Source organism: Tachypleus tridentatus, chromosome 10, assembly GCF_004210375.1.
Source record: "Tachypleus tridentatus isolate NWPU-2018 chromosome 10, ASM421037v1, whole genome shotgun sequence".
Lineage (NCBI taxonomy): Eukaryota > Metazoa > Arthropoda > Merostomata > Xiphosura > Limulidae > Tachypleus > Tachypleus tridentatus.
The window spans coordinates 54,132,143-54,147,533 of record NC_134834.1 but is presented as its reverse complement, the minus strand read 5'-3'; the positions used below and the strand labels follow the sequence as shown (position 1 = coordinate 54,147,533).

Genomic DNA, 15,391 nt, shown 5'->3' with positions numbered 1-15,391 from the left:
ATTGACCTACATAACGGAACGTAAAAAAAAAGAAAAACAAAGAAACATGGAGAAAAGTTATTCAACATAGTTCGTCAGAATGCTCGTCACGTGCTAAGTTTTCCATCTCTTCTTCCTGACGTCATCATGCTTCGGCTCGTGATGTGACAAACATTGGACACGGAGTTTCTGGAGTAGGCTTGAGGGAGTGGCATCAACAGAATGCAAATAAAACCCGAGTGGAACGTATCATTGGACATCTTAAGAGTATTTACGACTTGATTGTTATAATACTTCAGTTCTAGTAAAAGGGACAGTAGAAGAAGAAGCGATACCAAGTAAAATCAGTTAAATAATTAGTTAAGCCTTCCTTTCCAGCAAGTCGTTTAATAAACTTCTCAATACTGTTCACATTCTACAACCCCTAGTTTGGTCCGTTCGTTCTTAAGTTGTTTTGTTGAAGCGTATTTCTGAACCACTATTTATAAGTTCAAATATAGTTGTTGTTTTTTTAAAATATAAGAAACAAAAATCAGTTGATTTCAATAAAATATTCATCAACAATGTCTAATTTGTCAGCCAAGATCAGTCTTACTAAAGTGATTCTTCTAATAGCAGTGTTCATCGTCGTGATGAACCTATTGCCCATTGCAGAGGGCAAAAAAGTAATTCGGTCGTCTGAACGTCAACTTCCTTGGAACAGACCTCTAAAGTCTACACTTCACCGTAGTACACGTGAAATACCTGAGAGCTCGATCCGCTTGGTGGGAGGCCGCACAGCAAATCAAGGGAACGTGGAGATCTACCATTTTGGTGAGTGGGGATCCATCTGTGACGATGAGTGGGACCAACGAGAAGCGGATATCGTTTGTCGTCAACTAGGATATCCATCCGCTCAGAGGCCTACCACCGACTCTCTCTATGGTCATGCACGACGTAAGTTTGACAATAAGTTTTATCTGAAATAAATTTATTAAACGATATATATATATATAATGTTTTATCATCAACTGTAAAATATCGAAATGATTGATAAATAAGATTGCTTTGACTTTCCTTAAAATCTAACTTACAAGATTTTATAATAAGATAAAGGACGTAAGGTAGATAAAAACCTTTAAATAAAAATATGGCGCTTTTGTGCAAACAAGAGGTAATTTTAGAAATTATCCTGCAATAAAAATGCAAATAAATCTGAATGATATCGAAAAAAAATTGATACTAAAATAACACAAATACCCTTTATAGAAGAGAAATACTTATGATTGATGCAAATATCCATTGAACTATTAAAATGTTATTTTCAATATTATTTGTTTGAAGGTGGAGTAATTTTGATTACAATAAAATCAAATTCTTGGAAATCACAGAAGCAATATTAAATATTTAATAATAATAGAATATTACAAATTAAAACATATACTATTATTTTAAAGTCTCAGAAATGACATCATGCAACAGCCTAGCAAGTATCAAAGTTCGTAATTCAGAAAGTTGTGTTGTTTTAGGTTTTAAAAAATAAAAATCTGGTGGACAGTGAACAGTTATTCATGTTGTGTTTTTAGCTGCAGGAACTATCTTCGTTCAAGGAGTTTTATAGTAATAGCTTTTTGAAACTATTTTCATTGATGCCATTGAGCTACCCGGCATGGCCAAGCGTGTTAAGGCGAGCGACTCGTAATTTGAGGGTCGCGGGTTCACATCTTTGTCGCGCCAAACATGCTCGCCCATTTTAGCCGTTGGGGCGTTATAATGTGACGGTCAATCCCACTATTCATTAGTAAAAGAGTAGCCCAAGAGTTGGCGGTGGGTGGTGATGACTAGTTGCCTTCTCTCTAGTCTTACACTGCTAAATTAGGGACGGCTAGCACAGATAGCTCTCGAGTAGCTTTGTGCGAAATTGAAAAAAAACAACCCAAAGAAACCATTGAGCTAAAGTTAATTCGTCAAAATAGTGTTACTACAGCCAAAGAAGGTTTCTCGTTTAAAAGAAAATTATGAAAAAGCCATTTTCTTGAAACTCATTGTAAATGTTGACATGTTTAATTTTATTTCATATATCTATTAAAAAAACAAACAAACCATTACGTAAACCTAAACCATTTTATGCAAATGTGATCAGAGGATGAGGCTTAGGAATGATAAATGTACTAAAACAAATTTTGAATCGTGTAAGAGAGGTTAACGTTTTACGAATATAATGTTTGCAGTTAATGTGATCCTTATTTTCAAGGCTAAAATCCAAATTAGAGTCTTCGAAAATAGGGTGGAATTTGTCCATCTTTCGTGTTCTTTGTTTTCAGAAGGGGTATAATAATAATTTGTTATGAGACAATAATATTATGATGAATTCATAATCGTTCCTTTGTGTCACTCTGACGTCACTATTTAACAGAAGTCAATGCAGATATTTTAAGGTTATTTGACTTTATCCTTGATATATATATATATAAAAATCAAACGAAACATAGCTGAGTTAAAACTTTATGTATTAGGGTTAGAGTCAGAAAATTAACGATTAAAAATACCCAATTGTCAAAGAAAATAAATCATATTCCTGATATTTCGTAAAGATTATCGTCTAAGAATGATTATATCACTTACTGGGATATTCTTGCAAGGATATGATATCAAGATGCTGAGAATGCTGTGATCATGACTTAATTTTACGTGTAACTTTTGAAAACCCATTTACTTGTCCTTATAACAATCTCTCAGAGTGGTTTTATCATAATACCTTTGGATATTATTGCGAGGGATATTTAGAAAGTGATAGCATATTTCTTCTTGTTTTCCAAACTCATCCGATTACAACAAGCAAACGTTAACTGATGATGCTGATGATATGGGTAACTAGGCATCACTTTTCAGCATGACGCTTTTTTCATCATTCTGTAATTTTCATGACACTAACTCAGTAAAAGAGAGGTGAAGCTTAATAAATATTGCTACTTAGAACTGCTTTAAGAACACCAGCTGTCTGGAAGTCATGTGGGCTATTATTGAGAAGAACAAAATGACAGTTCATATTACCCTGGGTTAAAACTGTATAGGATGGGAAATAAATATCCGTTTAACTTTTTCATTTGCTGTCACACTATAACCATTATGGAGCTTGGCGCTATCGTATTTTGACAGAAGTAGCAGAGAGATATTGACCAATATTAACTTATATTTACATTAGGAACCTGGCTTCATCATATTAGGGAAAAATTAGCAGCAGATGGATATCAGCCGATATTAATATCAGAAGCCTGATTTTGTCAAATAGCAACAAAATACTAATTCATTACTTATTTGCATGAATTGAAACGCTTGTTCCCAGTTATTTCTTAAAAATATAGGTTTTATTATGCACTTTTATTGAATGATGAATATTGAACCTAATAGAAAGTTTTAATGGTAAGTAACTCCCGTCACTGTACAGATGCTAAGAATTATGAAATAATGTACGCCTATCTGTGATAGGTATTAACTGGAATATCATATTTTGTTACTAGTTTTTTGCCAACATTCCAGTTAATACCAAATTTATTCAAAAATCAGGCATAAAACTGAGGTCTATACTATGTAAAAACTACACTGACAAACACCACATTAACATTATTTATAAAATACAATGTGATAACTGCCACGACTTCTATTTTAGAGAAACAAGTAGAAAAATGGAAACCAGATTAAAAGAACATAAAAGGTCACCTTCACACGTTTTCGAATCAAATACACAATATAATCATATAAAAAAACACCAAATACTAAATAAAGAAACCAACAAACAAACGCAAAATTAAAAAAGCCTTACTTATGCAGCAACTCAAGCCCAAAATAAACCAACACAAAGGAACACCTTTATACCTATATTAATAATCAAACATCTGAGCACACCCTCTACATTCCTACACTCAGTTACACAACCACCTTCAAACATGTGGTCAGCTATCGGTCAGTTACCTGTTTCTTTCTTTGTGAACTTGATGATGACCGAAGAAGGTCGAAACGTTGTTCGCTCCTCTACATAAAAAATTTCTCAACCCTAACCAGCCATTTTTACATATATAACATTCTTATTTCTGATCCGTCGTTAAGAATAAAAGCCTAATGGTTTGTTTATTTCTTTGGCTTGAGTATTCGTGTAAAGGTACTCGATGGCCGTCCTTAATTGACCAACAGCTTAGAGGGAAGGGAACCTTCAAATCTTGAGCTACTATCATCTGACCGAATTTTAGAGTTTGACCGTTACTCTTATAAAACACCCTCAACCACAAAGTGTGAAGAGTGAATTTTCGGCAACGTAACATGAACCATGGACCCTCGGGTTCACACTCCAACACACTAATCACTAGACTACGTTCAGCCCACGTACTTGTTTGTGTGCAAAAGAAAAAAAAATCTAAAATGAGTAATTCATATATAAAGATATTTGACTATGGTGAATAAGTAAGTAATTTATTGTTCTACCTTTATAACAAACTTTAAAGACGCTGTATAGAGTAATGACAACACAATCAGTTTTTTTATACTTAATGAAACGAAAATCCTTTTTAGCCTTTGTTACACAGACTGCGCATGTACATTTTTCGTGATGGAAAATATCTGGCAAAACAAAAGGAAATTGAAACATAAATTAAATATTTTGGATGTGTTTTGTGGTTCGTTTTGATTTTTCTTTCTCTCTTGTGTCTATTTTATTTACTTCGGAACATTTGAAAGCAAATCTGAAGAATAATTTACAACACACATATTTACTTATAGAATCCATTGATGTGTTATAATTGGATACACTTACAGAATCCATTGATGAGCTATAATTGGATATACTTATAAAATCCATTGATGAGCTATAATTGGATACACTTATAGAATCCATTGATGAGCTATAATTGGATACACTTACAGAATCCATTGATGAGCTATAATTGGATATACTTATAAAATCCATTGATGACTTATTGTTGGGTTTATGTGAACATATTTCACACTTAAAGGAAAAATTAGTGAGCTCGTTTTTCGAAATCATTTGTTCAGCCCCCCAGTGAAAGGGCTTAAGACACTAAAATTTCAGTTTCTCTACCCTTGTTAACCACAGCACACATAACCGATTATGTAACTTTTTGTTTAATAATAAACAGATAATTTATTATACTGTTTAATAAATAAAGGAATAAAGATATTTCCTTTCTTGTTTTTATTCCCCCTCCCAGCTGCATAGCAGTAAGTCTGTGAATTTATAACATTAACAATCGAGTTACCCCTTGGTAAATCTACAAATTTATAACGCTAAAATCAGGGGCTCGACTCCCCTCGGTGGGCTCAGTTTGATTTGGTTTGGATTTCGCGCAAAACTACACGAGGGCTGGTGGGCTCAGCAGATAGCCTAATGTGGCTTTGCTATAAGAAAAAAACACACATAAACAATCGAGTTAAATAACTAACGGATATAACAACACGATTGACACTTTACGTTTTCTCAGAAATTAATCTTAAAAATCAGGGTAAGCTGTTGAATAATGATGTCATTAGTTGGACTTGATATTATTTGTCATACGTCTGTGGTTATTGTGACTGTATAAGGAAAACTTGTATCTTATGATTAAAACTTCCAAAGCAACTGAGTCAGTAGGCATTTTCGACAACCAAACGCGTACAGGTAGGGTGTGCACTGGAACGTAGGCAGGAAACAAGATACAAAACACCTACTTAGAAAGTGTGTTTGTGTGTTTTTCGTATAGCAAAGCCACAAAGGGGTATCTGCTCAGCCCACCGAGGGGAATCGAACCCCTGATTTTAGCGTTGTAAACTTAGAAAGAGAGGGTAAAATTCTCAACAAATATGAGGTGTCCAACAAATATCTATTCTTTAAGTCAGGGTGACTTTCTGACTTGTGCTATTCAGCTAATCCTTCCATTGACTAGTCTGCTCGTTAGATTATAAGCTCCGTGAAGAAGTTCTCACTTTTATAACGATCTAGGTAAAGTAATAGTAATAAAGGCTCTTAAGATTTGGTACTATACTCTTCAAAAAAAGAAACGCAAAAGGCAAAATATGAGACAAATTGTTAACAAGTTTATTCCGGGTAGTTCTGTATGACATGTGTGAAACTTTGCACATTCACTGCTGAACATCCAAAGTCTGCAAAGGCGAAATCCACGCTCACTAGGTGAAGTTTAACGTCACTCAACGTCAATAACGAGTATGCCCCCCGTGAGCATCAATAACTGCTTGGCATCTCCTGCCCATGGAAGCGATGAGATGACGAATCACATCCTGTGAAATGGCTGTCCACTCAGCCTGCAAAGTAGAGTCTGCGGTTGAGGTTGTTGCCGTCGCAGACGTCGGTCCAACTCGTCCTAAAGATGTTCGATGGGGTTTAAATCTGGTGATCTGGAGGGCCAGGGAAGAACGTTGATGTTGTGGTGTCTCAAGAAGATAGTGGTGAGTCGGGCTGTGTGAGGACGGGCGTTGTCATGTTGAAAAACGTCGTTGACGTTCACCATGATGGATTGCACATGGGGCCTAAGAATCTCGTCGACGTATCGTTGAGCCGTAAGATTCCCTCGAATGTGCAAAAGGTCTGTTCTGGCATTGTAGGCGATGACAGCCCACATCATGACGCTGCTACCACCAAATATGTCAACATCCTGCACACAGTTTGCTGCAAAGCGTTCACCTCGGCGACGGTAAACACGGGTCCTTCCATCCTGCCTACGAAGCATAAAACGTGATTCATTGATGAACCAAACATGCCTCCATCGTCGATGAGGCCATACCCGATGTGCCCGAGTCCACTGCAGCCGTGCTTGACGATGTTGCTGGGTGAGGATGACGCCTCTGACTGGAAGTCGAGGTCGGATTCCTGTATCTCGTAGACGGTTGCGTACGGTCTGATCGGAAATCCTATGCAGCCCTGGTATGGTTGAGGCAGTAGACGTCGCAGTGGTGGTCCTATCCCGAAGGTGACGTAACCGGATGTTGCGATCTTGTGCAGGCGTGGTCACACGAGGTCTGCCAGATCGTGGACGGTCACGAGTTGATCCATGTTGTTGGTGACGATTCCATAGCCATGTGATGGTGCTTGGGTGGACATTCACAGCTCTGGCAACATATGATCGAGATTCGCCTGCTTCCAATCGGCCAATAGCGTTGTTGCGTTGTGCTTCAGTTAGTCTTGGCGTAACTGTATTGCGTGTCGGTGGCTTAACACTGAGCTATGGAAACCGAGAACCCGTCACTTTTATAGGGATTTTGCACATGTTGCACTTGCAGAACATGCAGATCTCTCAAACAAATTTATTGGAAACGCATGCGTTTTGGCGAAAAATCCGATGTTTTCCTCCGTTTTCAAAGTGCACAACTTTTATTGTCATTTTGGTCTGACAATCAGTGCCTTAACACGTGTAACACCACATATTCTGAGCTTGTAACGTTATTACATATATTTCTCTTTAAAATAACAAAAATAACCCTTTTGCGTTTCTTGTTTTGAAGAGTATATATATAGAACATTTCCTTTCGCATTACTGCTCGGCCTGGCATGACCAGGTGATTAAGGCACTCGACTCGTAATCTGAGGGTCGTGGGTCCGAATCACCGTCACACCAAACATGTTTGTCCTTTCAGCCATGGGAACGTTATAATGTGACTCTCAATCCCACTATTCGTTGATTGAGTAGCCAAAGAGCTGGCGGTGGGTGATGATGACTAGCTGTCTTCTTTCTAGTCTTACACTGCTAAATTAGGAACGGCTAGCGTAGCTTTGCGCGAAATTCAAAACAAACCAACCCAAATCATTACTGCTCCCAGAAACCCCCGCATTACTGATAACTCCATATCAACCATTTTGTCACGCTACTTCCCAAGTTAGAAATGCCCAGCATTAGTAGAACATCCAGAAACTTTCCACATTACTGATGGATCCAGAAACTTCTCGTACTAGTGTTAATGCTACAATATTTTTAATTTCATTTAAAACCCTCGGTTATACTGGTATGACAGTAGTTATACCTTGATATATGCTGTATTAAGCATCCTTTGATGTAGTAGGGAATGTAATAGCATAATATCAACAATTTCGTTGTTAAACACTAACCGTAATTTCTTATCAAAGCATGAAATTACCTTGTAAGACACCACAATTAAAATATTTAACTAAAAAATAACATTTTCGTTACATTTTACCATTTTCTAAGCCAAGTGAAATGCATGTACGTTACACAACCATAAACCCTAAACGTTGTATTTGGTTGTCTAGTACACCTCCGCAAATGTTCCTTCTGAAGTTTTTTTTCAGCATACTCTCATGTTTTTTATGAGCGCTTCTCTCGATGTAATTTAAAATGGATTCCCAGTATTTCACTGATACTCTTTCAAGAAATTCTCTTATTCAGTGGATATGAGTAATTATAAGGTTATTTTTTAAGCATTAAAATAAGCATACGGAACAGTCGAAGAAGATGACCTTGTGATTGGCTTTGTGGCATATAGTCTTGTTGAGTGATTTGTTTTTCGCAACTTAGAACTTGTTGTAATTAGATTTGATAAATATTTCATTTGTAATTCTGTAAAAATATAAAATAAGATCGTTGACGTCATTTGTTATCATTTCTTTAATAAACTGGTAGGTTCTTTAGTTATCTTAAGTATCTAGGTATACAAAAGCCTCTGAGTTTTATATCGTTTGTGAGATAGGAATTTCTATTCTTTTATGGTTATGGTTGGGCTTATCGTACATTCACTTTTTTTTTCTACCAGTTAGCTTATCTATGAATTTTTAGTTGCATTAAAACGCTAACTAACCTACTAGCTAATGACTTGTATTTTGAGTAAATACGTATGTATGATGAAGCTGACACCAGCTTTCCTAGTGGTGACATGAAGATACTATTCATGTAGCATAAAATTGCCTAAATATATGATCATATGAGATGTTCTCTCGTGATCAACTCAGTGAATAAATGTTCTGTCAGATGGCTCACTAAAAGAGAGAGTCACGAGATAGTGAACGTTGCAGCTAGTGAATTATTGCTCGATACTGTTATTAATATTGAAAGGTATTTTTGTGTTGCTGTAATTTAATTTTTGGAATTAAGTTTTTCTTTCTGATCATTTTCTTGCTTCCATTATTTGAAATAATATTGATATTTATACTAGATTATTAATTAACATTAGTGCTAACTCATGGCCAGGCACGCATTTTGTAACTTTTGGCAACTGTCGAATTGATTTCTAACTGTTGTTATACGTGAATAAATATGCTTTTATGTTGTTTAACTCTGAATGTGGTGGTATGTTTATTTTTTTAGACCAATGCAGATTTATGAAGCTCATATATTGTGAATAGTAACAGAACTTAATGATGTTTATAGAATTAGTCTAAACCTCAAAAACGGGAAATATCAACATATGCATACAATTTGTTCTAAGATAAGCGATACTTAAAAACGTCGGTGCTTTGGGAAACTCCATTATTACAGAATTGAGAAAGAAACGAAAACAGTTGTACGTTTCACAAAAGTTCAGTTGTGATTTCTTTACTGGCGATACCACGGTCATTAATAAGTGAAATGTTTGTGAACGTACACTGTCTTTCTTTACTCAATTCTGTTTTTCTAAGAGTAAAACTGTCTGTGGTTGAAACTCAAAATTGGTTTGCAAACAATGAGTTTATATTAAGGTAAAGATTTTATTCTCAATATTACAAAATATCCCAAAGTTATATCGAAAATAAACCATTTGTATCTTATTGTGAATTATCACATTTTTCCTACCACTCAGTAACAAATATAAGGATTTTAGCTTACGTTTGGTTGTGCCTTTAAAATCTTCTCTTTCTTATTCGAAATTACTCATCTCCAATGACTCATCGAATTTATACTTGACTAATGATAGCTTTGTCTAGTTTCTAAAATAAAACATTATACATTTATCTCAATAATGTCTTACCCTAGCTTGATTTCTAAAACTTAACCTATTCGTGATTTACTTTGTATTATAACTGAAGAAAATGAATTTAGTTGCAATCATTAGGCATATAAATATTTCTTCATAGTACTAGTCGCCCTCCATTGGCACAGCGGTATGTATGCCTACAGGCTTAAAACGTCAGAAACCGGGTTTTGATACCGCATGATGGGCAGAGTACAGGTGCCTCATTTGATAGCTTTGTGTTTAACTTCAAATAAACAAATTATAACACTAGTCATTCTTATCAAACTAGAAGTAATCAAAATCAAGTAATCTCAAGTAAATCAATCTCAAGAAAATGAATTTTTGTTTTAACTTGGTAAATATTTTTGAAGAAAACTTTTATAGTTCTATTTCACAATACTTCAGTAATAATTTCATACTCCATGCACTAAACTAATCAACCTGTAGATATATTCAGCAATGGATTACCTTTCGATGATTATACTACAGATTCTGCCTTTCACCAAAGGTAAAACTGAAAACAGATTCTGTGACGTAGAAGCTTAAAACGTTATTTCATGTGCTGTGGACTGTGGCCTTGCTTATTCAAGGCTCATCAGCACAGCTTGGGTAAGCAACGCAAAGAAATACAGTTAATTTTCTCATAACAGCAGTGTGTATATAAAATTTACGTGGTTTTAGGTGCATTTTAGCTCACTATTTAGTAGCATAGATTAATTTGGTGAGATTATGTATTATATTATTGAAATTATTATATAACCATTAAACAGTTGGTCCGCTATATAATATCGAATGATAAATTATACGCAAGGCCATGAAATTATTCGTACACACAAATGCAACATAAACATCACCAGAATGAGAGACCAAACGGTACCTTTTTGGTTTGTTGAGTGTTGTCCCTATGATAGAATTAGGAGCCAGGTTTGAGTTCGTGCAATATCGCAAATTGTTTTCTGTACTTTGAGAGATGGGTGAATTTTAAGAGTGACAGTCATTCATTAGTTATGGATGATGGGTGCCAAAATGTTGGCGAGTGGCCATTTTACATATTATTTAAAAGTTTACTTTGATGTGATTCACCAGTTGTGGTGTGCAAGGCCACAAAGCTGGTATAAAAAGTTCTCAGAAAGTTCTTTATTTATTTTGTTTTTGTTTATTTATTACGCGAAGTAAGATTGTAGCAAGTTTCTTGCTTATCATAACCTCTTGCAATAATTGACTTATTTAACATAAATAAATAAAATAACTGTCTAAAGTAACCAAGATTTGAATTAACAAGAGCTTTGAAACAATAATCACTGGATTTCGATAACCATTGTGGGCAGAGCAAAGGTTGACAAGTGTGTAGCTTTATGTTTAACATCTAACAGTCAATTGAACACATGGATATTTCAGCTATAGCCCTGTCTCGTGGAATTTTCGAAACTTTGTATAGTGCTTTAGTAGAATTCGTTGTAAGCTATCCAAGATTCCACAACACTAACTCTATCAGCTGTTTTTTGTAGTCACTTCGATAATAAACCATATCAATATTAAAATATAAAGCCAATTAGAAAACTGTACTTGTAAATCTTAAAGACAAGGGAGACGTTTTAATTTACTAGATTTTATTACATATTCAATAAGTACCAACAGAAAGCAAGTACTTATACTGAGTAAAATGCAAAAGAAGTATTTGCATTTTATAAGATAGATATGTATTAGGTAAGGTTAAATATCGCTATAACTCTACTTCAGGATTCAGTATCAATTGGACTGCTATGCTTCACCAAATACACTGACCGGAATATATAGTATTATGACTTTCACCTAATATCAGATTATAACATCTCTCATCTGGTTTATATTTCCTAGGCTAAACTGGACGTTATACTTACAAGATTCTGAAAGTTATCTTGTTTAATTATAGCACAGTACTTTCCTCCATAAGCCTACTTTCTCTAGAAATAGTAGCAATTAAATATTTTAAGCTATGCAATATTTTTGTTTTCGTCATGTTGTAGACAGCTTGAAACATTTCTCCAGGTTTAAAGGTTTAGTAGTGAATATTGGCCATTTTGTGGACTGATATTTATATTTTCATACAATATTCACAACATACAGAAAGACGAATTACTTGCTAGATCCCCTGTGCTTTTTGGTCAAACTACGAACCTGGTGTTTTGCTGGCAAATTACGTATTTTGTTTTTTGTTTCACTTCTTGTCCTGTTGTTCTCGGATGGTATAGCAGTAAGACTGCAGAGTTATAACGCTAGTAACCTGGTTTCGATACTGTGAGCATAGCACAGGTATCTCATTGTATAGCTTTGAGTTTATTTACAAACAAATAAACTTGTACTAATTTCCATAATGAAAGCGAATTGCATAATATACGTTCTCAGAGCATAAAGCTAACCAATCAATATGCTCTTTTACAGATTTATTTTATTTAGCTCAATTCACAAGTTAGTTTCTATTAATAGTTATATCTTCCTCTTGCACAACTGATTTCGTCTGTTGTTTGATTCCTCCTATAAACCTTTTAGCTCGTTTTCAACAACTTGATTCAATATCATCTCTTATCTGCGAGCATAACTATCTGTTGGTTAATTAGTATTAACCAAAATTACAGTTTATTCATCGAGAAATGAGGTTCGTATAGTTTATCTAGACATGTTGGAAAACAATTACATTTGAATACTATGTTTAATTTCATGTTCAACGAGACCATGATACAGTGATTTTGGTGGCTGAGGAAGATGGCTGAAATTACTAACAAGCTTTTTGAACTAAGTTCGAACCTTACAAGTATACAGTAGATTCTTGTAAGATTGTTTTAAAAAGAGAGTTTTTATTCATCAAGATAGAAATACAGCTTTCGGAGTGGACCTGTGGACAGTGATTTTGGTGGCTGAGGAAGATGGCTGAAATTACTAACAAGCTTTTTGAACTAAGTTCGAACCTTACAAGTATACAGTAGATTCTTGTAAGATTGTTTTAAAAAGAGAGTTTTTATTCATCAAGATAGAAATACAGCTTTCGGAGTGGACCTGTTTAGCGATGACGTTCAAGCACACTGTGATTGTATATAATTTTACCTTTCTAAAAGAATAAGATGTTCTAATTATTGCTAAGTAACATTTTCCATATCACTGTATGTTGAAACAAAATTGTAACTTGTTTTTATATTCAGCTGAAAGGGGAAACACCTCTTTATTAGATTACTCCTATGCTTCTAATGATCTTTTTCCACAGTTTGCAATCTAAGCATCGCTGGAGTCGTGCTTTTTGTTGGCATCTTACTAAAGTAGTTTGAAAGGTGATTATTGATTGTAATAAGCCATTTTTATAAAATTCTTTACGTGTTACTGTTAGAAATATTCCATTTAAGGGATTTGGTCAATTGGGACATATTTTATCGCTTGTTTATTTTTCAACGAAGTCTGGCACTAGATTTCCTGTGGACCTTTAAATCTTAGTTTAGTTTAAAAATGATAAATAAAAGGATCGACAGAAAATATTTGGGGGCCCTAAGCTGATAGCAGGTGAAAGAAACGGTACTTGACAACGACACCCATATGTCAGACGTTCCATTTATCTCGTCCGGCATGGCCAGTTAGTCCGGCATGGCCAGTTAATATGGGTTCGAATCCTCGTAGCACCAAACATACTCGCCCTTTTAGTTTTGGGGGCGTTATAATGTGCAATCAGTCCCACTAATCGTTGATAAAAGAACAGCCCAAGAGTTGGCGGTGGGTTATGATGACTAGTTGCCTTCCTTCTAGTCTTACGCTGCTAAATTAGGGACGGCTAGCGCATAAAGCCCTCAAGTAGCTTATCGCGAAATTCAAAAAAATCTATTTATATCAATCCGCTTTTAAACTTGGAGAGATCATTCTTATTCGTTGTTTTGCATATTATAATTTGTTTTTTGTTTTGAATTTGACGCAAGACTACACGAGGGCTATCTGCGCTAACCGTCTCTAATTTAGTAGAGTAAGACTAGAGAGAAAGCTGTTAGTCATCATCACCCACCGCAAGCTCTTGGACTATTTTACTAAAGAATAGTAGAATAGACCGTCACTATATAACTTACCCACGGCTGAAAAAGCCACCATAATTAATGAATTAGGATTCGAACCACCTGCAACACTCAGATCATTAATGGAGCGCCCTAACCACCTTGCCGTGCCTCGCATTATAAGATATAATTACATATCAGCGTTTATAGGATTCAAACAGTAATTTAACTGGTAAAAGAGTAGCCCAAGAGTTGGCGGTGGGTGGTGATGACTAGCTGCCTTCCCTCTAGTCTTACACTGCTAAATTAGGGACGGCTAGCACAGATAGCCCTCGAGTAGCTTTGTGCGAAATTCCCAAACAAACAAACAAACAAACAGTAATTTAACACATTGCATGATAAGTCTGTTTATACAAAGAACTGGATGGCTGTGCAAAAATATGACTGAGCAATTATTGTGTTAAGTAAGTAAATATATTTATGTATTTCATATTGTGATGAATGTTTTATCTTAATTCAACCACATTATACAAAACTTTCAAATATTGAAACATTAGTTTATCTGTAGTGTCAAAATGTTTCAAACTTTTATTTACAAATATGTAGAAGTTTTATATTAATAACCAAAATCCTTCTTTTTGTTTGGTCTGATAGAAGAAAATATTTTTTTGATTTTTTATTTATTTCAAGTTATTACTAACTTTAAATAACTGGGTTGGCGTGCATGGAACATAAAATACGAGCCATTTTTCGTCAGAGAAGTGAAATATATTTGAGATTGACTTCTGACAATGTTTCCACATATTCTAGCTACAATATGGATGGACAACTTATTCTGTTTTGGGCATGAAAAGAGACTAGATGAATGTCCATTTGATGGCTGGGGGTTAACAGATTGTAATAGCAAAGAGGCCGCTGGCGTCGTTTGCCAAGAAAGATATCTCCCATCTGTTGAGTCTTCGGCAAACTATTTCTACAACCAAGCGCCAATCCAAACCAGGCCAAGAAAGGTAATTTGATTGACATAACGCAGATATAGACCAGAAGGTGTTAAAAGAAAAAGTATCGAATCGCATAGTAAACTGTTAATATTATTTCAACACATGTGATGTTCTACTCCATTAGAAAGTTATAATTCCTTGCTGTGTATAAATAAGTAAATATAAGAAGCAAGTAAGCGTGCAAAAATTAAAATAATTAACATTAAATGTTTAATTGCACATTATTCATCTGCCGTATTTAAGAAATAATTTATTAACTTCTTTGTATATTCAGCTAAGCATGGCCAGATGATTTGGGTTCGAATCCTCGTTACACCAAACATGCTCGTCCTTTCAGCATTGGGTTATTATAATGTGACGGACGGTCAATTCCACTATTCCTTGGTAAAAAGAGTAGCCCTAGAGTTGGCGGTGGGTTATGGTGACTAGTTGCCTTCCATCTAATCTCACACTGCTATATTGGGGATGATTAACCCAGATAGC

General features: G+C 35.2%; 1 protein-coding gene across 2 annotated transcripts in view; it reads left to right on the top strand.

Moving 5' to 3' along the window:
- The first annotated feature begins 203 nt into the window (after nucleotides 1-203).
- LOC143229298 (lysyl oxidase homolog 2-like) overlaps nucleotides 204-15,391 on the top strand; it is a 33,902-nt gene continuing 18,714 nt past the window's right edge. For both annotated transcript variants that reach the window (XM_076461432.1, XM_076461431.1), the window contains exons 1-2: nucleotides 204-915; nucleotides 14,718-14,917. In XM_076461432.1, the coding sequence (XP_076317547.1) occupies nucleotides 543-915; nucleotides 14,718-14,917 (573 nt within the window). In that variant the 5' untranslated portion in view covers nucleotides 204-542. The remainder of the gene's footprint in view (nucleotides 916-14,717; nucleotides 14,918-15,391) is intronic.